This window comes from Geospiza fortis, unplaced genomic scaffold (genome assembly GCF_000277835.1).
Source record: "Geospiza fortis unplaced genomic scaffold, GeoFor_1.0 scaffold545, whole genome shotgun sequence".
In the NCBI taxonomy this organism is placed as follows: Eukaryota; Metazoa; Chordata; class Aves; order Passeriformes; family Thraupidae; genus Geospiza; species Geospiza fortis.
Window position 1 is genome coordinate 208,651 of NW_005054628.1, and position 25,514 is coordinate 234,164.

Consider the following 25,514-nt stretch of genomic DNA (forward strand, 5'->3'; position numbering starts at 1 on the left):
CTGGGACTGGGACTGGGACTGGGACTGGGGCTGGGACTGGGACTGGGACAGAGACTGAGGTTCTGGGTCAGTGGGTCTGAGGTTCTGGCTGGGACTGGGTGTCTTGTTCTTTTCATTATTGCTGCCAGGGTTGTTTGTTCCCTTTGTTATACACACACATAGAACTGCTTTGCCTTGTTATACACATAAAAAGAACTTCTATTCCTTTTCTCATATCTTTGCCTGAAATCCCCTAATTTCAAAGTTTTAATAATTTGGAGGGAAGGAGGTAATATTTTTTCTATTCTGAAGGAGGTTTCCACCTTCGTTGCAAACACCTATCTTTCAAACCAAGACCCCAGCCTCTCAGGGAAAAAGCTCTCCTCCTCAGTAGCATATTTGTCCCTGAGGAGCTTGCAGAGCAGGGGAGAGCTGGTCTGCCTTTGCCAGCTGCTGGCCATGTCACATGTCACCCACATTCCCTTAGCACAAGCCTGCGCACAATGTGGGGAGCCTGCCAGGGGGAGAAGACATCCCTCCAGTTAACGCAGAGCAAAGAGACAAGAGACAAGGACAAAGGAGATGTGGGAGCACAAGCCACAGCAAGGCTGGCCTTTCCTTTAACTTATGAATTTGTATTTTTACATATAGTCATATTTGAGAGGAGTCAGGAGCTAAAAAGGGCATGTTTATAACCAGGAATACAATGCAATTCTCAAAGGAGCTGTCTACCTTGGTATTTTGGGATTCCTCCTCTTTGATGGGTCAAAGGGAGGAGGAGGTGACAAGGACTCCCCTGTGTAGGAAAAGCATTCAGACTTGGCAACCCTGGAGACAGAGATAGTCCCCAGACGGAGTCATGTAAGCTGGGGATGTAGCCCAGCAACCCCATTGCTCAGACTAGGAGAGAAGCATCATTTGCATCAGCTCCAGCCATCACTGAGGCTTCCCTAACACCATAACAGGCGCTTTGAGAGATCCAGCCTTTCAAATTCACCCTGAAATCCCTGAAATGTGCGTGCTGTTAGTCTTCCCCACCTTGGTCTCATTGCACTGACTGCCATCACAGCAGGGTGTGTGCAAGGAAACCCCAGCTCTCTCCTCTCCCAGAGCTTCTCTTCAGCATGGTCATGCTCCCAAGGTATTGCAGACCACAGGAAATGCTCCCTGTCACCTTCTGGAAAGCCTGCAGGAGAAATCCTGACCCCAGGATTCCCATTACTTCTAGACAAAGCGGGGAAGTTGGTCACCACCTGCTTCTACCAGGAGTGTCCTCTGGGGAGGGGCATTGGGCATTGAGTGCCGGGGGGGAGAAGGGCGTCCCTGTCTCTGTGCCAGACAGGAGAGGGGGCAGCCCCTGGATTATCCACCTGCCCTTCTTCGCACCTCTCTTGCTTACTCCAAGACCAGCCATTTCAATTCTGGACCCCCTCAGACATCCTCAGCTGCCCCTGAAAGCTGCAGGGCTGCTTTTCACAAGAATCATGTTGATGCAGGGAGACATTTGCTGGATACATGGCTCCTGTCATGCTCCTTCCCCAGAAAACTCTTCGCCTCCACAGCCCTACTGTCACACACAATACACACAGGTGTCATACAACAAAATCTGCTGTGACTGTCACCACCCAACACAGCCTGACATAACAAGGTGGCACACGCACAGAAATCTTTGCGGTCTTCAGAAGCTCATGCACAAAGAAATGCTCACAAGGAAGGGCAGAGCAGTGGGTATCCAAAAAGCAGGTACTGGCCAAAGGAGCTGTGCTTTCTGCTGCCATTTTAGAAGAAAAGCCTTTTCACTCACTCAAAAAAAAAAAAAAAAAAAAAAAAGTATTTTTACTTTCCTTCTTTCTGTTTCTTCTCACAGAGGAAGGAGTCAGAGTGAGGCGCGAACCTGAGAAATTATCCCACATTTGCACCAACTGCTTTGGCACCTCCTCCAGAAGCTCTCTGGCCACTGGTGCTCCTTGGAGGACACAACAGCATCTCCATGTGATTTCACAGAGAGTTTGTGCCATTGCTTCTCTGTCCAAAGGGCTTCCAATCTGCATCTATACAAACATAGAAAGCAGAAGTTAATATTTACCAGTGATCATATCCAGGAACAAGGGATGTGCTTGTACATTGTTATTCCACCTGTTTTGTTTTCTCTCCCAGGCACTGAGATTAATGAAAAAAAAGGCAAGGCTGCATTTGTAGACACTGACTACACTGTTACTGAGCACAGAACTTAACGCTGAACGTCTGGGTCATTTAAAAAGTGGCCTGAATTAGTGAGAAAAAGCATTTGGTTTATTTATGGACAACAGGGGGATTCACTATATCATAGGCTTCCCAAGCAAAATGCTCCAGTTAAGGCAAAGTAAAGACATCCCACAGCTGGGGAGGCTGGCTTCTTTCTCCCTTTTCAATGTAAACCAGAGCAGAACCAAAGAAGGTGGTGCATCCCTCTGCATCCCCAGCAGTGCAATGAAGGGACATAGAGCTCAGAGATGACGCTCTGTCCTGAGGAGACTTCAGCCTCTACAGCAGCCCAGGTGTTGCATGAAAGCATCTGAGACAGATGGTGGAGCTCTATCAGACACTTTTGCAGAATAACTTGATGATGCTGAGCTGGAGACAGCAGCTGACAGCATAGTCTTCAGGCTCAAAGTGCTTTGTGCATGGAGCAGGTCTAGGAAAAACCTCCTGCAAGGAGATGGGGGTAAGTGCCACTGTCATCTTCCTGAGGTTGCTGCAGTGTCACAGTGAAGCACTCCATTTTACAGCTCAGTACTGGCCCTCTCATCTTTTACCTGTTCAGTTTTTACTATTATTGAAAGGTTCTACTGGACAAGAAAAACTATTGCCAGCCTGAGATTTCCTTCTGAGTAATCTTTAAAGGGCACAACGGGCTGGCAGAGAGGGCTGCAGTAGGTAGGGGTACGCTCCCACTGCAGACCCATGCATTACCCAGTGGGAGCAGCTTGTTCCCGCACCACCCAAGCCCCTGACATGGCTTGCCATGGGGAGCAGCAGCAAAGCCAGCACTCAGGGAATCAACCACTGCAGCAAGGGGCCAGTTGCCGCACGCGGCGCCCAGCAGGAGCACAGCTCTCTCCCCACAGCCCCCGCAGAGGGCAGGGGTCACGGGTGCCTGTGCTCCCAGCTGCTGCCCCTGCACCGTCCTGCCTGCCTGCACCCCACGCCCTTTCCATTCGGGAGAGGTATTGATCTGCTGGCAGCAATGGGCTGGATAATTAGCCAGGAATTAGGGTTTCTATTACAGCCAGGAGGCTGCCCAGCTGATTTATCACCTGAATAATTTACTGTGATTGAAAGGAAATTAAAATGAACTCCATTTGACAACTGCGCTTTTATGGGCTTTAGTGAAGACTCAAAAGCCAAATTAATAGCCTGGTGTTGTTTGATAGTCTACTGAGAGTAAATATGGGAAGGTTTTTTGCCTCCTGATGTGCTCTCCTAGGCTTGATTTTAGAGCTGGGATTTTCTTCCCCTCCCACCAGTAAGGCTGCAGCCTGGAACAGGGGAGATTTCAGCTGTAAAAGCCACAGAACTCCTCTTGCTCCTCTCCCACCCACCCTCTCATTCTCTCTTCTGTGGGTACAGAGGATCACAGGGTCAGCAGACTGGGGATGAGCAGGCAGCCCCTGGCCCAGCCTGGCAGCACCAGCAGCCAGGGCTGCCAGCAGGGTGGCCTGAGGGAAGGGAAGGCAGGGGGGCAACGCAGCCACCCACAAAATCATCCTGCATCCCTCAGCCCCCTGTCACCGCCTCGGACCCCCGCCACTCCGGCAGAGCTGGGGTGCATCCCACCATAGTCCAGGGTGCTGACCCTGCAGCACTGTGCCCTCCTACCCTCTGCTGCCTGGACTCCTGCAGAGTGGGCAGAGCACTGCTACCTTCTGCTTCACCCTTCTTTGTCTTCATTGTTTTGCAATTTTTTATTTGTGTACATTTATTGAGCCACATATTATTGTTTCCTTTTCCTTTTTAACTTGTTTATCATGTAGTGCACCATGTAATGCAGCCATGGTTAAGAGTTTTCCTTGGAATGCTCAAATCATTCCGGCAAGTGGCAGATTGAGAAAATACTTGGTTCCTCAAACTATCCATGAATAATTTTCATAATTTTCACTGTTTCTGGCCAACATGAAGTTTTGGGAAGACAGAAACAAATATTAGCTCTGCATTTCTCAATAAAAGTGTGAGAGTATTTTCAGATGCTCAACAGCCTCTATCCACCCAAAGGTTTCCCAAGAAAAAACATATTTCTCATGCCCTGGGGACCAGGACCAAGCATGCAGTCCTGCAGCTCACAGAATCATTGCATGGGTTGCATTGGGAGCAATCTTAAAGATCATCTCATTTCAATACCCCTGGCACAGGCAGGGACACCTTTTAGTAGATTAATTCCTTCCTTCTGCTTGTCCAATAGCTGCACTTTGGGAGTGAGTCCTCTTAAAACCGAAATGCATTATATTTTCTGGCTTCATTAGGATTTTCCATTTTTCCCAAAGATCAAACTCCAGTAATGTAAGGGGGATTGTATATCTCACTCCTCTCAGAAGCTGCATTCCAGCCGCTCCTAGCAAAAAAACCCCAAGATTCCTCTTTCAAAGCTGGAGTGTACTTAGGCAGAAAGCAAAACTTGAAGATTTTCAAAAGAAGTTTATGCCCCTCTCTTGTTCAATTCAGAGAACTTCTTTGGTGCAACTCTCTCTGCATCAGGTTTCAACTTCATGCAATTCTTCCACTTTTTCTCAAATCATAAGTAATTTTGGGGGGATTCCTCGGCTATCTAAATTCTATTAGTTACCCAAATTCCATCTGCCTATCTCCAGATCCACATTTATCTGCACTCTGTGTCATGAATACCTGTGTTACTATATGTTTGCCAGGTTACTGGTTTCTGTATGCACAGAATATGCGAAAATACAGAAACTTTTATCCAGAAATCAATCTGATAACAGATATTTTGTTTAGTTCTAGCTTAAATAAGTGGGAAAGCACCAGCACAGGCCTAGGAATTATTTGCTATTAGCACCAGGCAGTTATCTTCTTAGCTGGTGACCTACATAGTGTTGAATCTGGTCACATCATGTTATGCCTCATTATGGCCCTGATCTAAACTTTATTGAAGTCAATAGAAATATTCCTCTTGGCTTCAATGAGTATTCGATTGGACCCATGTGTGAAACTGAAAGTACAAAAGAATCCATTTCTGTTGTGGACAGAAATCCAGCATGGATAATTCCTTTCTTTATTCTGAGAAAATTAACGCACTGTCTCTCCCATTGGGCCAATCCAGCTGTATATCCTTCACCCTGCATTTTTCACCCGTAGATGCATTAATCCTGCTCTCACAGCCTCCACAAGCAACCGGTCCAATAGCCCCGGACCTGCCCCCTGCCTGCCTCAACGGGGCTTTGCTGCACTTGTCCAGCCTCACAGACCTGAGGCCCTCAGGTCTCCTTGACTTCCCTGGGTCTCCAAGAACATCTCCTGTCTTTGTCAGTGCTGTGGCTGGAGAATTGCTTGAGTCAACAGTTCACAAAACAGATGGCACAGCCTTGGCCAGTCTGGGACAATTTCCCAAAGGTGCTGTGGAGAGCTCCTCCATCCTTCTGGCTGGAACCAGAGGAAGCCATTGGAGGACAGTCATCCCCACAGTCACACAGAGGGGTTTGCTGAGTACAGCCAGTGCTTCCAGTTCCTCCAGGTCTCAATGGACAATAGGCACTGGACAATTTTGCCACTCAGTGTTGCAACCTCAGCACAAGACAAGTGCCAGCTCCATACGAAGTCTGAACTCTCCCTGCAGTGACCATGAATAATGGGGGTTGCCTGCAGTAGAGGCCAGGCTGAAGTGTGTTGGTCTGACACAGGTGTAGGTGCAGAGCACAGCTCCAGGCCAGGCAGACAGGTAAGACCCACTCCTTTTGTCAGTTTGGTTTGTCCCAGGGGAATCTGGGGTGATGGCAACAGCAACAGCCTTCCCTGTGGGCAAAGCAGAGCCAGCACACCGGGGAGCAGCAGGGCCCATGCACACACACACACACAGAGCACAGAGAGAGTGGAAGATGCTGTGAAGGTCTAAGAATTACAAAGTCTGGCATTACACGGTTGCAGGCACTGTCCCTGCAGGTGGATGAGACACACAAGCTGGCACACAGCAGCCATGTACAGAATGGCAGTGCAACACTGGTGTTGCAAACATACCACCATGTGCATTTCCATACCCGTGCCCAGAAAAAGTGAAATCAGTTTTCTGTGAACATTTGCAGCCTGTGCAATGTAATAATGGGCTGTTTGCAGAAAATGAGCACAAAAGGGCATAAACATAAGAGAAAGGCCTTCATTCTTACGAATTCCCTTAACAGAAGAATTCATTTTTATAGCAGGGCTCTGTCAGGGAGAGGTGGGCCGGAGTGCTTCTCAGTACTGACTTTATGTCATGGTTCCTTCCCACAACACATAGACATGAAAGGGCTTGATTCTGTTTGCACAGACACCCCTCAGCTCCTGGCTCCCTCTGCCACGAAAACTGCATGTTTTTCACGTCCCACACAGGCAGGGAACACATCTGTGCTGCAGAGCACACATGTACCTGTGCCCAGGTGCACCACTGGGTGTTAGGCTGCAAAACAAGGCAAGGAACAGCTGATGCCTTACTTCTGCCCCTTGATGCACAACTTCTGACAGTCTTTAATGGTGGGAGCACACGGTGGGACCCCTGCCTCACCCAACACACACAGCCATCGCTGTCTCTCTCAAAGCAATGTCTGATGCTTTATTTCCCTGTCACTGTCCAGTGGTTGCCTTCTCTCCCAACACAGTATGAGCCTTTCCCCAAATTCAAGTATCCCTTCCTCATCAGTCTCTGCCTAGATACCACAGTCTACAGCAGACGTGAAAGTTAATATGATTATTGCCAACAATACAGCATAGATTCACAAATTCACAGAATATTCTGAGTTGGAAGGGACCCACAAGGATCATTGACTCCAACTCTTAAGGAATTGAGGCCACAATCTTGGTGTTATTAGCATCATGGTCTAACCATGTCATAAGATGATAAATAACTCAAGAGGCCCCATTTTATGCAGGTTAACTGAGAGAAACATCAAGATGGGAAACTGAAGGAAGTGGATTGGAAGCATTCAAAGCAAAGGGTTACACACTGCTGAGCAATTACTCCCATGCAGCCCATCAGCCCCTCTGCCTACATGAAGGGCAATGGACCCAAAAAGGCAAGGATAAATTTTGTGCAGAAAATGCACCAGGAGGACTTTGGGCAGCACCTGGGAACCAAGCCTGATGAGGCTGCAAATACTGTGCTGTGCAGGAGGGACTTCTCTCCCCCTCACCATTGCCAAGGGCCTGCCACCGGCACGCGAGTGAGGAGGAAGACTTAGAGAGGAGCCACAAAACAGGAAGGAAAAGGGATCTACAGGGTCTATAGAGTAACAATTATGGCAATAAAATACCTGGGGTCCTCCCCAAGTTAGTAGTACTGGTACATCAGTAAGTTTTGTGCCAAAGCAAAATTAGTGGTATTCACTGGCTGCTGCTGGATCAAATTTCTAATAAAATGGGCAAACAGTGGGTCAGCAGCTCATACCAGTCTTCTTCCCACATCCTGTCTCCATGGGAAGGAGTATCCTTTCTCTACTTTCCTCTACAGAAAGAGCTTAAAGCTCCATACATCCACCACTGACTTTGCTCCTAAAACACCACTTTGGGGTCCAGCAGCACTTTGGACAGACAAATGTCACCAGCAGATCTTGCTTTACTACAGCAATCTAATCCAGGGACAACTCTGGTTTTCCAAGGCATGCCATTAATATCCTCAGTATTTGATTCCTCATTGATTTCTTTGGCCTTACTAATTGATGCAGACAGCTTCTCCACTTTGGCTAAGCATCATGACAGCTTTGCTTGACTCACCAAGGAGGTGAGACAAGGCTGTTTCTGTAAGGATGGGCTCACACAGCATCTCTGTGAACCACAGCAAGTCATGCAGATCACATCTGGTCATGCTGAACGTTACTCTTCACATACCATCAAAAAGCAGAAGCTGACCCCAAATAACCACAAGTTCTTAACCATGGTCTAGCCTTCCAAAAGCAAAGACCATATTGCAAGAAATATGAAAACAAACAACTAAAAATTTCTTTTGTAATTACATGTAAAAATGCCAGGCAATATGGTTCTGCAAATTGGATCTCATAATGCCAGATTTCTCAGCATCTTACTTGACTTCTCAGGGCATGCAAGGTGTATCCCGTTCATCATATTAATATCAGCATATCTCCTATTTTAATAATCTGGCTGCTTAGAGCCATTCTAGTCACAACTTCTTATGTGGCCCTGGGAGATCGTTTCTCCATCAAGAGCAAATACAAATATCCCGTATTTGATAATTGGGATAACACTTCAGCAATATCCTTATTCAAATCTCCCATTCTTCCTATAAAACCAGTAAAAGTTTATCTCTGAATAGACGTTCACTCACTGCTGGACTGTCTCCCATGAGCTGCAGCTGGCCATGACTAAGAGGCTCCAGACCAGAAAAACAAATCAAAAGACCCCTCCCATCACTGCTCCCTTTGCAGTGACTGTTTTGGCCTGTAAGTTTTTGCAGGAACAGATCTAACAAGACACAGCTGCGAGGTGACCAGTGCTGGAAAGGCTTGCCATAGCCTTGGGTACGGAGCCTGCCGTCCCCAGCATCCCCCGGGTTCGGATGGGATAACCACCATCTAGTGGCCCGTGAAGGCCACTTCACCTTCCCGAGGCAGGGACGGCCTGACTTCCCATCTCCTTCCAGCTTCAGGTCTGCAGAGATTCGCAGCACACACAAATCGGGCAAAGCACAAAAACAGCAGAAGATGGTGAAAAGCAAATGTCTCTATGAATTAAATAAAAAATGGCAGATGAGCTTAAAGGCATGAGGAATTCCTACTCTATCATAGCATTTTCAGCATAAGTAAATAATTTTTTAAAAAAAGTATGCACATTCCTTAACTGAAGCCACAATGGTAGTAGGCAGCCACGAGAGCATCTCCCATGGCCCCCAAATGTATAGATTCTTCCAAGGGGAATCAGTGTTAGAAAAGTCCATCCACCTTGCTAAAAAGCATGTCTGATATTAAGACCACTGAAGATTAATGGCTGAATACATCATTAAGTAGCAAGCTAGACCAATATCGGTGCTGACAGCAATATATTAATTTCTACCTCCTTCTCAGCAGCTAAATTAAATACTGCCACCTAAGAAGAAGAACACAGAGAGACATAGCTAATCAGTTTTTTCATGTGCTTCTATACTATGACTGCAAAAATTGAATTTTTCCAAAATATTAGTGCCAAGTCCTCCTCAAACACACTGTAGATCCATAGGTGCAATTAATTTATCTTCACATACTAATCAGATGTTGCGGCAAATAGCCAGTTACATGTCTAATAGGCCATTTCTGGATACAAAAATCTGATTTGTGTCCACTCACTGTGAACCAAAATTAGGCACTGAGCTTTGCAAGTCTTCTCCTTGTTACCTGCACTGCCTGCTTTTGATCTAACAAAAAACATCAGAAGTTGTGGTGCTCTTTAAAGATTCTTTTGATGCCACTGGTCCAGATCAGGTATCATTTCATAGCCAAACACTTGCTGATGTTTGCACAATGAGTGTTTAGCTTAATTTTCTAATAGGTTTTAATAGCTAACACGGGCTTGGCTGAAATGAGCTTGACAAGACGTGTCTCCATATTTGTCAACTGAAACTGAAAAGCCTTTGGTCATGTACACCAAACAGATCTCTGCCAGTGGAAAGCATATCAGGCAAACATGGAATATTTGCACTAGTACCTGCTCTGGTTTGATGGGCTCAGTTGTTGTGAAAATGTCAGAATAATGTTGTCTCTCAAAGACACGATCCAACACTTCTAGCTGCTGCTGGGTGAAAAGGTCTCCTCGCATCTGCTTCCGAAGAAAATCTCTGCTTGGTAGAGAATGGCCATTTGGTACTGGAGATTCCTGAATACCTTTCAAAGAGGAGAGAGAAGAGGAAAAATGAGTAGTCTCATGATGTGACCTAAAGCCTACAGCAGAGTGTCTTATTTTAACCCTTGAACAGATGTAGGTACAGTATGGTGAAGTCATGAAGACTTTTTGAGAGGTTACAGTTTGCTGGAACACACACTGCACAGTCTTGCATTACAGGCAACCCTTAACCCATCAACAGCTTCACACATTATTTAAAGGCAGGATACAGGATAACAATCACATTTTTGCCTGCTTCACGTTTACTGTACCAGCTGGGAAGCTGTGTGGTTCATGGTCTGTGTGTAAGAGAACACAGAGGATCAGCAGGCGGCCTGATGATGACAGTCACAGTCAGTTTGGGTCAGCTCCAGCAGAATGCTTTGTCCAGTCACCACCCACACACTCTGTCCCCCTCCCGTGCTACCTGCAAGTCCTGCTCAGCTCCATCCACGCTGAGCTCTGAGCGCTGCCACAGACTCTCTGAGAAGCTCTGTCAGCAGCACCAGCCCAGCCTGTGTTGTACTAAGGTGGGGAATCCCCGGGCTGAGTTACCACTGCAACATCCTCAGCCAGTCCAAGATGCACTCCTGACCCTCCAATTCACTTTGTATTTCTCCAGCTTACTGGCAGGACCCAAACCTGGGCTCCAAAGCACATTTTCCTCCTTCTCCCCTTTGGCAGAGATTTTTAGCAGGAGTCATAAGTGACTGACCATGGCTGAAAAGCCATGAGACAAGTTTAAAAAATATTTGATTGGCAGTCTGAAAAGACTCTTGCACTACATGGACTTGTTTCAATTTGCTTTTTGCAGATTCACAGTGGTTTCCTACTTTTCCTTCACCTGTCAGTGCTGGAAATATGTATTTTATGCACAGAAAACTGAGATCTGCAGTATTCCCAGGACTCCAGGAGGTGGAACTCCAAGAACAACAGTAAATATCAGATTTCTTCTCCAGATGGCAACATTGAACTAGACAGAGGGAGGAAATGTTTTAAAAATAGCATCTAGCTGCCAGAGTAGTTCTGAGGAGCAGAATTTAAATGCATCCTTAACAGCAAGATTTCCATGAGTGCTGCAGTTGCTTACAGTCCAAGAAGTCTGCAGAGGAATATCATCACCTAGACCTCCTCTGGCAGATTCTGCATCAAGGTTTTTGATTGTAAGTATAGAGGAGATCTGATAGAGGCAATCTGCACAAAAACTGCCCATTGCTGTAGACATCAGTTGCGACCACAAGCACATGCTGGCCATCAGTAATACGAGGGATGCTTGGTGGACAAGATTTTTTACAAAGGACTATTGATTTAAGATCATCCTTCAGCAGAGATGGATTTTGCAAAAAATGCTATCTATCCAGAAAATGAGGCTTCTTTAATGCAGAGTCCTCAGACTGGGGGACCAACATAGGGAAATACCTTTCAGCCTCAGTTGCTAATGCTGAATTTAAGCCAAACTCCCCTTATACGGAACAGACATTTGATGTTAGCAGTTACTGCTGGAAACTCCCTTCTCAATCTGAGCTCAGCAATTTCAAAGACAACAACATTATATATACCCTTCCTAGAGAAAGCAATGCAATTTTATCAAGGGTAGATTATGGCTTTTGTGAAGTGGAAGGATCAGTTTGTTCCACACAGTAAGGGAAACAAAAACCTGAAGCTGTGGTCTGAGTAGGATGTCCAAGTATGAAAAGGTACAGAGGGATACAAGAAAGCAGTGTATTTTTCTTTTTTTTTCTTTTTTTTTTTATTATTCTAAATCACGTAATATCTAATAGACCTTGTGCTGAGTTTAGTCAACCATGGCTTATGGAATTAAAAATCTGTTTAGTAGCTGTATGGTATCACAGGGCCAGGGAGACCCTGTCTCTTGAGCATGGAAATGCTTGATGCTTGCTTTAAATTTCAGGTTAAACTGCTATTCACAATTTGGCATCAAAGTTAAAGCTTTATGCAGATTTGGGATCAAGGGGATGGCAAAAGGGAGTGAAATGATACAAGACAGTCATGAACTGAAAAGTGTTCTTGGAGATGCCAGTACAGTCTGTGCACTGTTAGTGCATCCAGAGACTGGAAGTACAATGAGATCCCCTCGTGTTTGAAAATGGAGCAGTAGTCCCACTTTTCACCAACAGCACTTTTATTATGCAGATTTTTGGGAGCTAACACCTTGGAGAAGAAGAGGCCAATGAAAGGAAATCCTGGGCAGCGGCCTCAGCCAGAGAGAGGCACAGGGACAGTGCTGGGAAGGGTGTCCCACTCCAGACACCAGAGTGTGAATCCAGGTATAAAGGCACCATCGTGTGCCTGTGCCACCACATCCATGCATCTGTCCCAGCATCTATCCCCTTCATCCAAGGGGCACTGGGGCAGGGATGACCCTCAGGCACTGCCACCAAAGCACGAGGAAGAGGAAGGTATTTCTCTCTGCAAAGAAAGGATGAAGTCACGTGGAGATGGTAGAGGGGCTCTGGAGGGGTTTGGTCTCAAAGTCAGCATTTGGTATGTTGCTGGAAGCACAACATGTGCTGCAGCCAGAATGGGCTGCCAACTCACACCACGTGTACATCCCCGCTTGCCAACATCTCCGCACGCTGTGCTGAGGACATGAGATGGGATCAGTACAGCAGGCTGCCCTGGGATGAGGAACAACGCATGCAGCATTGGTGCCACGTAGGGGAGGGCAGGGGCTGGGCGGGACAGGGACCACTGAGGTGGCTGACACTGCCCCAAAGGAGCCACCCAAGCCTCCCTCACTGCGGCTATCACCCGCTCTCTGCGCCCTGTGAGCAAACGAATAGCTTGTTCTTTTGCACTCTGGGAATTTGCACCAAATTCAGACTAATTTCCTCTAAGTTCTGGATTCCATTGTAGAACTAAAGAACTTCCTGTACATGGCATAAGACACGCAGGAGTTCATGAAGGTCTTCAGGATGTGTTTGGCTGTTCGACATTATATAAATAATACCATTAACATTATACATTGTTTAGCTAGAATATCTTTGATAATTAAAATACTGTTGGAAGGCTTGAAACAATTTTAATTATAAATAGGCTCCAGGGAGTGATGAAAACATTTTTCATATAATCAGTGCATCCACATAGGGTTGCATTCACATGTTTTATTGATAATAACACTACATGTATACCTACCCATTCTGCAAAACAGTTCGTTCCCAATTCAATGGCATCTTTCCAGAAATTCGAGTGAAGAGCACAGATATAGCACTCTCCTTAGCACAAAAGATTACATTCCTCCCAAACAAACATTTCACCCTTTATCTCTATAAGGCTGTGCATATGGGATAAGATGATGCCATTAGCCCACAATTTCCTGAACTACTTGTGCTGAAATGCATGGAGATGTAATGCACTGAGAGCTGCCATAGGGAGAGCCTGCACGTGCTGCTCCTCCAGCACAGGCCATGCCTGTTCAAACAGCCTCCCCACCCTCTGATTCGAGTCCCTCCCAGGCATCCCACCCAGCTCAGAGCACTGACTCAGTTTCCCACAGCTGCACACAGCTTGGAGAGCAATCCCCCCTCCAACCTGCAGCTGGAAGCCTTGTCATGTTGGGGACAGGTCTGTACAATGCCCTCTCTGGTTCCAGACTCACTGATGGGCATTTTCTTGGCAGGGAAAATGCAATCCTTTCCCACTCTGAAGTCCATGGACGCCTTCTGTTCACACCTTGCCCAGAAGAACTGACCTGTGGTTTCACAACAAAAGGCAGACATGCTGCTAAAGAAACTGGCCTGCTTTGGACATAATCCAGGTATTAAACACAAGCAAAGACTTTCTGTGGCTAGCCAAAGTCTGAACAACCCACCAGAAGTGTGGGAAGAGTTAGTCACAGAAGACATCTGCCTCTGAGAAGAGATACCATCCACAGTCTTGCTGACAAAAGACTGCCCAAGTGATGTGAAAATCACCCAGAAAATATGGAATCGCTGCATGGTTTGGGTTGGAAAGGACCTTACACCATCAAGGTCCCGTCAGCTGCCATGGGCAGGGACACCTTCCACAGTTCAGGTTGCCTAAAGTCCTCTCTGACCTGTCCTTGGACATTGCAACTAATACATCTTTATTAATTAAGAGCAAGTTATTTTCTGAAGACCTAAGCAAGTAGCAAGATCAGTTTAAAGGACTTGATAAATTGAGACCTCATTTTTCTAATGCATTTCTGTGGTTAGATACTCATCCATGACATGCTTTCTGAAACAGCAGGACAATATTTGAAATTGCTAAATACAAGGAAACCAGAATTTTAGCAACCCTCACCAGACAATTCACTTGATTTAAAATACTATTTCTAAGACTACAGACCAAGATAAGAACAAAAGACGCTATCTTCACAAAATACTAAAGCATATTTAAAAACCTTAAAGCTTAGTATGAAAACAAGGCAAAATATAGAAAGACCAGTAAAAAGCACTGAAATATAGAAATGGTTCAGCTCCACCTTTTTTTATACTGATAAGGACATCAGCACAATTTCAGATAGTGATAGGACAAGGGGGAATGGTTTTAAACAGAAAAAAGAGAGATTTATATTACATGTTAGGAAGAAATTCTTCTTTGTGAGCATGGGCAGGCCCTGGCACAGGGTGCCCAGAGCAGCTGGGGCTGCCCTGCATCCCTGGCAGTGCCCAAGGCCAGGCTGGACACTGGGGCTGGGAGCAGCCTGGGGCAGTGGAAGGCGTCCCTGCCCACGGCAGGGTATGGAACAAGCTGGTCTTAAAGGTCCACTTCAACACAAAGTGCTTTATGATTCTACGAATCGGTTTAAATACTGTATTATAGTTTGGGGCAGACCTTGCCCTGGTGCATTTCCACTTGAGAGTGTCAGCAAGGTGACAACAGCTGAGAAACAGATGCCAACCACAAATCCAGCTGGACTAATATTTCCAATGCTATTAATAATAAAGGTGTGCCATGAGGTGTGCACCTCCATGGTAGATTCATCTGATGCAGCGCTCTTCTGAAGATAAAAGGATCTACTGGTTTCAGATTTTCAGGTCGTTTGTTTTCTTTTTTTGAGCAATACACTTATACAGGGTAAACCAAGGAAATACATAGCTAGTGCCATGAACAGCCTACATTCATAAAGGACATGATTTCTGCCTCTAATTTGTACTGTCCAACTTCATTACCTGTTATCATACCTAATTACTCGACCTTATAGGGAAATGCAGGCTAATTAGGGAGGATGTTATTCACCACATTTAAAACATTATGAAGCAAATGAAATATTACCAGGAGGCAAAAAGGTGATTTGTTTTCTTGTAGCATGCCTGTAAATTAGTCTAAAGAAGATAAAGACTCTGTTTAATTACCGCATGGAAGGTTTTGTTTAAAACGTAAGCTGAATTTTCGCACCACCTTCTCAGGATTGTACATATTTGGCAGACAGCTGCCCCAGAATGCTCTTCCCAGCAAAGCATTAGTTTCCACATATGCGAAGAGAGATCTTTGTATTTACACTATTCAAATTTTCTAAGCCCTGTAATTTCTTTTTTCTGAAGGACAATATCACTAAAAAGGGTCTTTATATTTTGAAGTGTATATAGCTGATCACTGTGCAAATATTTTCAAGAGAAATCACTGTATTTCACAAAGGTAGGTATGAGTTTTATCGTAGATCAAAGTGAGAAAGAAGGGGGAAAAATGATAAATCATCAGAGATCCAAAAATACTTTTCATTTGGAGAAGATATCAGGCCATTTCGGTGGCACTGATAGAGTCTCTGCTCTGTCTCCATTACCACTGAAGGCAGCCGGAGTCAGGAGCTGACTACGCTAGATTATATTCCCTATAAGATGGTCACCAATATATATATATCTGATCTTCAACCTCTATTGATTGACCAATTTCACAAGCAAAGACTGGTGAAATGAAGCTGAAATGAACATCATGCTTTAACTCATTGAACCCATCAGGCCTGAGTTAATCTCACTGCCCACTGTCTCTGATAGAATTCAATTGATCAATCATGTTTTGGTGATAGTACCATTTCAGTGGCTTATTGCTTCTTCATTTCAAGCCTTGACCTGTTAGATATACTTGGACCAGCTCAGCTCCTTCTGGAGACACAGAGACCCACATCTGCCAGCAGCACTGCATTGTCCTGACTCCAGGCACAGGAAAACTCAGGGGAGCACTGGTGAACACTCTCAGTTCCACATTCTGTTTTTACAGGTATTCTACCAACTTTGCAGTCAGGATGTGTGAGGACATGAGGAATCTGAATGGCCCAAACCCACTGCCCTCCTGTCAGTGCTTGGACAAGCAAGGACAGTGCCAGTTTGGCCATCTGGCTCCAGTCCTTGAGTGCAGCAAAAGTGGTGCACAATACCAGTACATAGGCAGACTGCCCCAGAACAATCCCAGCTGAGCACTGCCAGCACACTTGCACACGCCAGAAGCACGGGGCTGGTCAGAGTTCACCATGCCTGTGGCTAGCACTGGATGGCAAGGGGTCTTCAGGGATGTTTCATCTGCCATGTTAATGCAGAGCCAGCCTGAGTGCATCCCATTTGTCACCAGCCTGGCCTTCCCCCTGCCCTTTGCCCCTGCAGAGTCCCCTGCACTGCTGGAGCCAGGGGCCGTTTGGATTCTGCTGCACCTTGCTCCCAGCTGCCCTTACTCCAGCCAGCAGGAGCTGGAGGGCCCCTGGCTCTTCCCAGGCTGCCTTCACCCCATGCACAGCCCTGCAGACCAGGCTGCACCTCTGCAGCCCCCTGGGTGAGCCCTCACCACACCACACTCCTTCCCGAGCCCCATGTGCGCTGCACAGCAAGGCCAGCCAGTGCCTGTGCATCCAGCACGAGGTTTGCTCTGGCTCTGGGGAGTGGAAGAGGCGAGACAAAAGGAGCTGTGCCGTGTCATTGGCCTGTCAGAGCTGCTCTTCCTAAAATGCTCAGCAGCACAGCAATTAGCACTTGTATCACCAGACACTCCTGGTCCTTCATGAGTGATGCAGCCCTTCTCCACCAAGAGAACATTTTGTCTTTTCTGTAAGGCAGCTGAAGGTCCTCCCTGGTGTACAAGGTGCAGTCAGGCTGTATGCCCCCCAGACACAGGAGCTGGAGCTGTGCCAGTACACCCTCGAGCTGCCACCCCACAGCATTGCTGCACATCTGCACAGCAAAGCTGGTTATGAGACTCACCAAAAATGTGAGTTTTATTTATTGAACAGAATTCCCATGAGATTACAGCTGTCCTCCTTCTACAGTTATTTTAACCCCACTGTAGCCATATATGGTACGTATCTCCAAGGAAAACCTGCAATCTCCATCATCCCACATTCCACAAAGATATGGTGGGACCTCACACCTCAGCAGCCCTGATGCTTGTGAATCTGACAGCGTATACATCTGAGCAAACATTTGTGCAAATAGTGCCACTGAGTGGAGCTGGATTGCTTGTGCACCTGCCCAGATACCATCAGGATGGACTTTGCTCGTGCCCCAAGCCTTGCCCACACAGGACACAGCCCTGCACCCTGCACAGTTTGCACCTGGGGGCAAACAGGGCCCCTGGCTGGGGGCCTTCCCACAGGTCAGAGCATCTGGCAGCAGGCCTGGGTTTGCTGTGCTCCAGCGAGGAGCTTTGCTGGGTGCTGCAGCAGAGCCAGCTGGACTGTGCCCTGCACTGCTGTAGGACCCCAGCACAGCTGGCTGCGCAGATGTGCCCAGCCCCGTGGGGATCCAGGCACAATCACCAGCAGCAATCTGCGGAGCAGCACGGGCTGCTGCCCTGGCCATCCCTAGCCTGGCAGCTCAGCCTCCACGCAGCATCCTCAGGGAACCACAGGGATGCCCATGGGCGCCAGCCCCGCCCTGTGGCAGAGTCTACCTGAGAACAGTGGCTGGGGGGACTGATGAAACCACTGCAAGTTTTGTGACTGCTCTTCTGCCACCGTTTTGCATTTAAACAACAGCAAAAATTATGTCAGAGACAGCACCCTGCATGGCGGGGAATTTAGAAGTGCAGAGATGAGGGTTGAGAGGAAGAGGCTGAGAAGAGCAGAGCAGACACCCACGCCTGGCACAGAGAGTGGGAACGTGCATCCCTCCATGGCTCCTGGTCCACAGCAGACTGTGGGCACCTGGAAAAGCCTCCAGCTTCAGGCACCCCTTGGCCAGGTGCAGTGTGATGTGGAAACATGCTTGTATTTCTGTAGTAACTAAGGTGAGTTATAACTCCTATAATTATACACAAAATGCCATGACAAGTTCCTTAAAAAATTATTATGTGAAACTGACTATTTTCTTAATCCATTTTTGTCAGCTGAGTTCAGCTTTAGAGACAGGCACTTTATATCATGTACTCCCAGTTCAAAGGGCATTTTTAAAAGGTTGTTAAAAGCTTGTTGAAACAGTTATAACATAGTTTATACCTACTTCCATACCATGTCATAGCATATATTTTCGTCAATTCTTTCAAAAAAATAATTTCTATGTATGCCCGGGTGACAAGGACTAATGCGGTTGCAGATGAAACTTTGCTCTGTGTAGGCCTGGAAATGCTAAAATAGCCTCTCGTTTCAAACGAGCAGAAGAGGATTATAAAAATACTAGGAGACAGAAATTTGACAGCCAAAGGAACGGCGGTGTTAGGAGAGGCAGCCCGATGGGGTCTGCACGAGCAGTGGCCAGCTCTGGAGCTCTGCTGGAGGTGAGAAGCCTGCAAGCAAGGCAAACCTCCTAAGAAATGCAGACAACTCCCAGACAGTAATGCTACTCCTCCTGAAATGCAAATTCCTAGCAGAACATTGAAGCTGTGCCACCAAGATATGATGAGGCTGGATTTACTAAAAGCAACGGAGAGAAAAAGCCCATGGAAGATGCAGCTTGCTCTACCAGCAGCAGTGCTCTGCATTGTCTCACAAATGAGGGGTGTCCTTGCACATTTCCTGGGCAATTATCCACAAAGACCACTAATAAAGAGTTCTTAATACCTGCAGGCTTTTCTTGTCCATAAATGAGATATCTCCTGATTTTACAAAATCACAAACAGTGGTCTCAAGCCTTCAAGTGTTGACATGAAGAATGAACCAATACCACAGATGACACCACCACAATGGTTTGCAGCCATAATGCAATACACAGGAAAAATCACTATGATAAAATGTAATATACAGCTACAGATTTTTACAAGTAACACAAACTGCAAGTGCAATGATATTTTTATATGTTTTATTTGCATGCATGAATTACCTGGGAGAAATTATGCTTTAAAAATCCTCCACAGCTGTATAATGTGGTTCTAACACTTAAATTTCTGCATACTTCTTACACCTAGGAGCCAGCGCTACTCTTTGGCTTCATTTCCTGTCTACCTGAACACAGACACGCTCTGCCACAGTGACCCAAGGCTGGAGAGCGCCCGAGGCACCACCATGCACTTTGCTGCATGGTCTGGCAGCTGCCAGAGCCAGGGAGGTCACCGGCAGTGCCCAAGAGATTGGCACTGATGGGAGGTGCCCACAGCTGCGCCTCCTGTGCTGGGCAGCCTCTGGCACCTTGCAGCCTCAGCACCTGTCAGAACTCAGTGCATCCCTCCGGGTGTCCAGAGCTGCTGGGACCCCGCCGGGGGCTCACAGACCCTGGCACACAGCCCAGAGCACCTGGGGGTTTGATTGTGACCCTTGGAGCAAGGTCAACTTTGTATGGGGACATGAAAGTCACTGAGGTTTGAATAGTATAATAACAAAATGATCACAGGGGGAAAAGGTAGATTTTAGGATTTTGGTATGGGGGTTATGGGGACAAGATGGAGGAATCTGGGCATGTTTACCCTTTCTTCTTCTTCTTCTTGTTGTCTATTTTCTGCAGTGATGTTGGCACTTTGGGATTGGTTGAGTAGAAGCTCACTGTCTAACATAGGTGACAGGTATTGGGAATTAAGTGTAAATATGTTATACATAGTTTGTAGTATAAAAGGACAGCACCACCGTGGTCAGAGTGCCTGTGGCTGCCCTGCTGAGCAGATCTCGACTGGGCAGAAAGAAAATTTTATAGATAAGAATTAATAAACAACCTCAAGACCGACAAGTGAAGAGTCCAGACTCGTTCTTCAGCCACGTGGGCTGAAGCAGAGACATCCTGCACATCTCGGGGCAGCAAGGAACAACCAAAACCCGAGAAGCACCCGCCTCCAGGAGGGAGAGTGCCATGCTGCTGTCACCACCCCAGCTCTCACCACTGCAGCTTGGAAGATCTTATCAGCTAGCACAGGAGATGCTGTGGATGAATGGGGTGTGCAGAGCAAAATCTGGTGGGATGAGGGGTGGACACTGTCTCTCCCAATGTCTTTGAGGTTTTTGACATGGTTTCCCACACCTCCTCCTGGAGAAACTGGTAGGAGGAAAAGTGGGCTTACAGCAGCCTTCTGAAATTCAGCAAATACAAATGCCAAGTCTCGCACTGGAGAAAACATAATCCAGGAGCACATCCCAAGGAGGGATCAGCCTGGCTGGGAAGCCAGTCTGTTGAAGGGGCCCTGAGGGTGCTGGTGGACACCCAACTCAGTAAGAATGAGCATTGTGCTGCTGTGGCCCAGCAGGATGCTGGGCTGCATCCACAAAGGTGTTGCCAACAGAGAGAGAGAAGTCATTGCCACGCTGCAGTCAGTATCTGGAATGTCGTGCTCAGTTTTGGACACCACTGTGCCAAACAGATATGGACAGGCTGGAGAAGGGCCACAGACATGAACCCAGGGCTGGGTAGCTGCCATAAAAGCAGAGGCTGAGTGATCTGAGTTTGTTCAGCCTTAGGAAAAGCAGGCTTAGAGGAGACCTTATGGTCACGTTCCACTCATAAAAGTGTGCCTGCATAGGAGACGAAGACTCCCTTTTTTACAAGGAATCACATGGAAAAGATATGGGGTAATGGGTGCAAGTGAGTCCTGGGGAGATTCCAGCTGGACACACAAAGAAAATTATTTGCCATGAGAGCAAGCAGCCACTGTAATAACCTCTGCAGGGAAGAGCTGGATTCCTCAATGCTGGGCACTCCTAGGATTTGGCCAGGCAGGGCATTGGACTGTCTCATCTAGACCATGCTTTTGCCAACAAAGTTTGGACCAGACAGTGCTTGAGGCCCCTTCCAGCCTGGTGTTCTAGGATTATGCATGAAAAAGGTAAATGGTGACCCAACAAAAACATGCCTCTGTATATGATTGTGTTTCATGGTTCTGCTGTAAATGTTCTGACACACTGGAGACTGAAAAAATTAAACAGCCGAGATTTTACTTTTAAGGAAAAACAGTGTAGCCCTTTTCTAATTGCTGCAATTAATTAGTGTCACCTAAACATTAATTATTTATCCTGCAGTAAACTTAGCAATCTACAGTACAACTCCCCTGATGCTGTGCTTATCACACAGAAGCCTTTATTAAGCACGTGTGGGTGAATCTCCCTGCATGTATTTGTGTTATTTCAAAACCTGATTTAATTCACTGTGAGGCTGAGGGGATCACTGTTTGGGCCACATCACAGAAATTCTTGCAAAGATCTCTTGAGCTGGAGAGACAGATCTTTTGCTCATCCCTGCAGTTTCAGTTGAGACAAAGACTCCAGGAACATCCTCACCACACCAGCAGGTGAGGCTGACCTCTGGGCCAGTTTTTCTAATCTCAATTATTTCCATTCCATCTAATGAGATAACTGCTCCAGGAGAAGAAAAATTTTTTTAACTTATCTAATTTTCTATATATATAAATATATATGGAGAAGGAGAAAGAGAGAGAAAGAGAGAGATGGCTAGATCTCCGGAAATAAATTTGGAAGACCGCTGTATCCAATGTTTCTCAACAGCCAGACGTTGCAAACTGGTGGTTTCCATGACTCAGTGAGGGTGGTCTGAGGGTGAATGCCTGGCCTGGCAGACAAAGTCTTGTCTCTCTGTGTTTGCATGGTGCCACAGGAGCCAAGGGCACAAATCTCACTGCAACTGCAAAGCTGCAGTGATGGGGAAATTTTCAAGACATTTCATTCAATAGAAAAGCACTTGTAGACTGAAACTGAATCCTGTTCTCAAGCAGAGAGCATTTCTGAAGAACTGTGTGACACAAAGCCCTACTGGGGAAAACACTCAGCATGTGGGTAGACCCCATCCAGAGACTTTAAAAGGACATTTATTTTAGTTTTACAGTTTAAAGTCATTTCAGCGCTTAAATAGAAATTAGTCAGCTTATATGGAATCATAGAATCACAAAATCAATTACATTGGAAAATTTTCTAAGATTGTTAAGACCAGCCATTTACCCAGGTCGGCCAAGACCACACTAGTCCATGTTCCTAAGCAGCATGTCTACAAATATTTTAAATCCCACTAGGCATAGTGCCTGTACCACTGGCCTGGATAGCCTGTTTCAATGTTTGGCACCCATTTCAGCGAATAATTTTTTCATAATATCTAATCTAAACCAGTCACAGCTGAAGGTAATTTTCTCTCGCCCTGTCACAGAATCCCAAACTGCTTTGGGTTGGAAGGGACCTTAAAGCTCATCTCATTCCACCTCCCACTGTCCCAGGCTGCTCCAAGCCCCATCCAGTCTGGCCTTGGGCACTGCCAGGGATCCAGGGGCAGCCCCAGCTGCTCTGGGCACCCTGTGCCAGGGCCTGCCCACCCTGCCAGGGAACAATTCCTTCCCAATGTTCCATCTAACTCTGCTCTCTGTGAGTCTGAAGACATCACCCCCTGCGCTGTTATCTATCTTCTATCTATCTATCTATCTATCTATCTATCTATCTATCTATCTATCTATCTATCTATCTAATCATCTATCTATCTATATCTATCTATCTATCTATCTATCTATCTATCTATCTATCTATCTGTCTATCTATCTATCTATCTATCTATCTAACTATCTATCGTCTACACTCAGAAGTATTTGAAGGTAAATAAGCCATCATTCCTCATGACTAACCAAGCCTGGGCAAGCACCAGTCCCTCCTCACCCACCAGCTACTCCTGCTATTTATGTAAAAGACAAAAACTTTTCCTTTAGAAAGGTGTACAGAATCTTTAAGAGAGGTTCATTAGTATTTATCATGGTTTCACTTGCCCATCTCTTTTTGACTTTATTCTCTTTAGAAAGGAAGGAAGCACACTGAGGATGCACACTGCCTAAAATGTTTCTTCCTTACATACATACACATGTGTATACATAAACATTTACATGTAGCCCTGTGTTCTTCACACAACCATGCAGAACCATGTCCACTTCCCCACAACCCAGCCGAAGGCACAAGCGGCAAAACAAAACCATACAGGACTCACAAAAATTACTGGATTGCACTACTGTACTTTTAGGTAAAATCTCTGAAAGAAACCTTTCTTAAAAAAGACAAAAAAGGAAGAGGGAGAGGGAGAGGGAGAGGGAGAGGGAGAGGGAGAAAGAGAAGGAGAAAGAGAAAGAGAAAGAGAAAGAGAAAGAGAAAGAGAAAGAGAAAGAGAAAGAGAAAGAGAAAGAGAAAGAGAAAGAGAAAGAGAAAGAGAAAGAGAAAGAGAAAGAGAAAGAGAAAGAGAAAGAGAAAGAGAAAGAGAAAGAGAAAGAGAAAGAGAAAGAGAAAGAGAAAGAGAAAGAGAAAGAGAAAGAGAAAGAGAAAGAGAAAGAGAAAGAGAAAGAGAAAGAGAAAGAGAAAGAGAAAGAGAAAGAGAAAGAGAAAGAGAAAGAGAAAGAGAAAGAGAAAGAGAAAGAGAAAGAGAAAGAGAAAGAGAAAGAGAAAGAGAAAGAGAAAGAGAAAGAGAAAGAGAAAGAGAAAGAGAAAGAGAAAGAGAAAGAGAAAGAGAAAGAGAAAGAGAAAGAGAAAGAGAAAGAGAAAGAGAAAGAGAAAGAGAAAGAGAAAGAGAAAGAGAAAGAGAAAGAGAAAGAGAAAGAGAAAAAAAGAAAACTTGTAACATGTGACTCTGCTACTGCTGCAAAAGAGGGTGGCCAGGCGCTTGGACAGGGGGGCTGCTAACTGCCCCAGTAGGAACTGAGGGGTCCCTGCCCTATCATCCATGCCAATTTTCCTCTCGCTGGCGGTACTGTGGCAAGCAATGGCTGAGGAGCTGCTCAGCACTGGGATTCCCCGGGAGCACACTGCTGGCGCCCTGCACCTGCATCGCTGCCCAGATGCCCACCTGCACCGCCAAGCCCCTCAAGCACCGTGGAATCCTGTCATGTCCTGTGCCCGGCCTTCGGGAGGGCAGCCTGTGCGCCAGGGCTGCCCACCAGCTCCAACGCCTCCTTTCGCCACTGGAATGTGGGCACCAGTTGTTACCATAACACACTCAATTGTTCTCAGCAGTGCTCCAGCAAATAAAGCCATTAATTACAGCCTTTCCCTCAGCCGCTGTTGGCTGGAGCAGCAATCAATGTGCAACCCCTCATTGCCTGCTCTCGGGGAGCAGAGACAGATGCCATAAAAATGATGCGCAGCCCGCGCGAGCGCCGCCGGCTCTGTGCCGGGAGCGGCCGCCACGCTGCTCTGACACGCGATACCATATTTATTTGGCCTGCACAGCCGTGGGGGAAGGCATGCCATTAGGCGATTATTTTTATCTTGTAACGTCAATTTACTTATACTGATTGGCTTCCTGCCGCCAAATATCAATTAAATTGCAAATGCCTGCTGAAGCTTATTTTATGTCTCTTTTCGCTCATTTCCCTTCTCTTTTTCTTTCTTTCTTTCTTTCTTTCTTTCTTTCTTTCTTTCTTTCTTTCTTTCTTTCTTTCTTTCTTTCTTTCTTTCTTTCTTTCATTCTTTCTTCCTTTCTTCCTTTCTTCCTTTCTTTCTTTCTTTCTTTCTTTCTTTCTTTCTTTCTTTCTTTCATTCTTTCTTCCTTTCTTCCTTTCTTCCTTTCTTTCTTCCTTTCTTCCTTTCTTTCTTTCTTTCTTTCTTTCTTTCTTTCTTTCTTTCTTTCTTTCTTTCTTTCTTTCTTTCTTTCTTTCATTCTTTCTTTCATTCTTTCTTCCTTTCTTCCTTTCTTCCTTTCTTCCTTTCTTCCTTTCTTTCCTTTCTTTCCTTTCTTTCCTTTCTTTCCTTTCTTTCCTTTCTTTCTCTCTCTCTCTCTCTCTGTTTCCCCTTCTTTTTCTTAGAGGGCAGGAGAGAGAGAGAGGGAGAGAGAACCAGAGAACCCTATGTTCAAACATAATTTAGTTTATTTCCCTTTCCATATCTCAAAGGAAAATCTATATCTCCCCTTGGAAGGCCATTTGCCCTCTGTTATTGGGATCTGAGGTATCACAGCAGTGGGCAATTTGTTTCAGCTGACTATCGCCAGCCCATCAGGACTCCTCAGACCTCTGCCATTTCAATGCAATTGTATCTGATATTTCCATTTATGATTTGTTTTTAACAGCTGCCAGTACCCACCAGATGAACGGGTTTCAGACCTCACAGGGTGTGCCCACCCCTTCCTGCCACAGCCACCTCCTGTCCCAAGATGTTTATCATCTTGCTGATGCAGCTTGTCCCACTGTCAGAGACC

The 25,514-nt window shown here is 46.1% G+C and overlaps 1 protein-coding gene across 1 annotated transcript in view; it reads right to left on the bottom strand.

Annotated features, from left to right (window-relative positions):
• The window catches only part of PAX5 (paired box 5), a 133,385-nt gene that overhangs the window by 77,918 nt on the left and 29,953 nt on the right, over positions 1-25,514 (bottom strand). Inside the window, exon 6 of the mRNA XM_031064791.1 lies at positions 9,850-10,025. Within this exon, the coding sequence (XP_030920651.1) occupies positions 9,850-10,025 (176 nt within the window). The remainder of the gene's footprint in view (positions 1-9,849; positions 10,026-25,514) is intronic.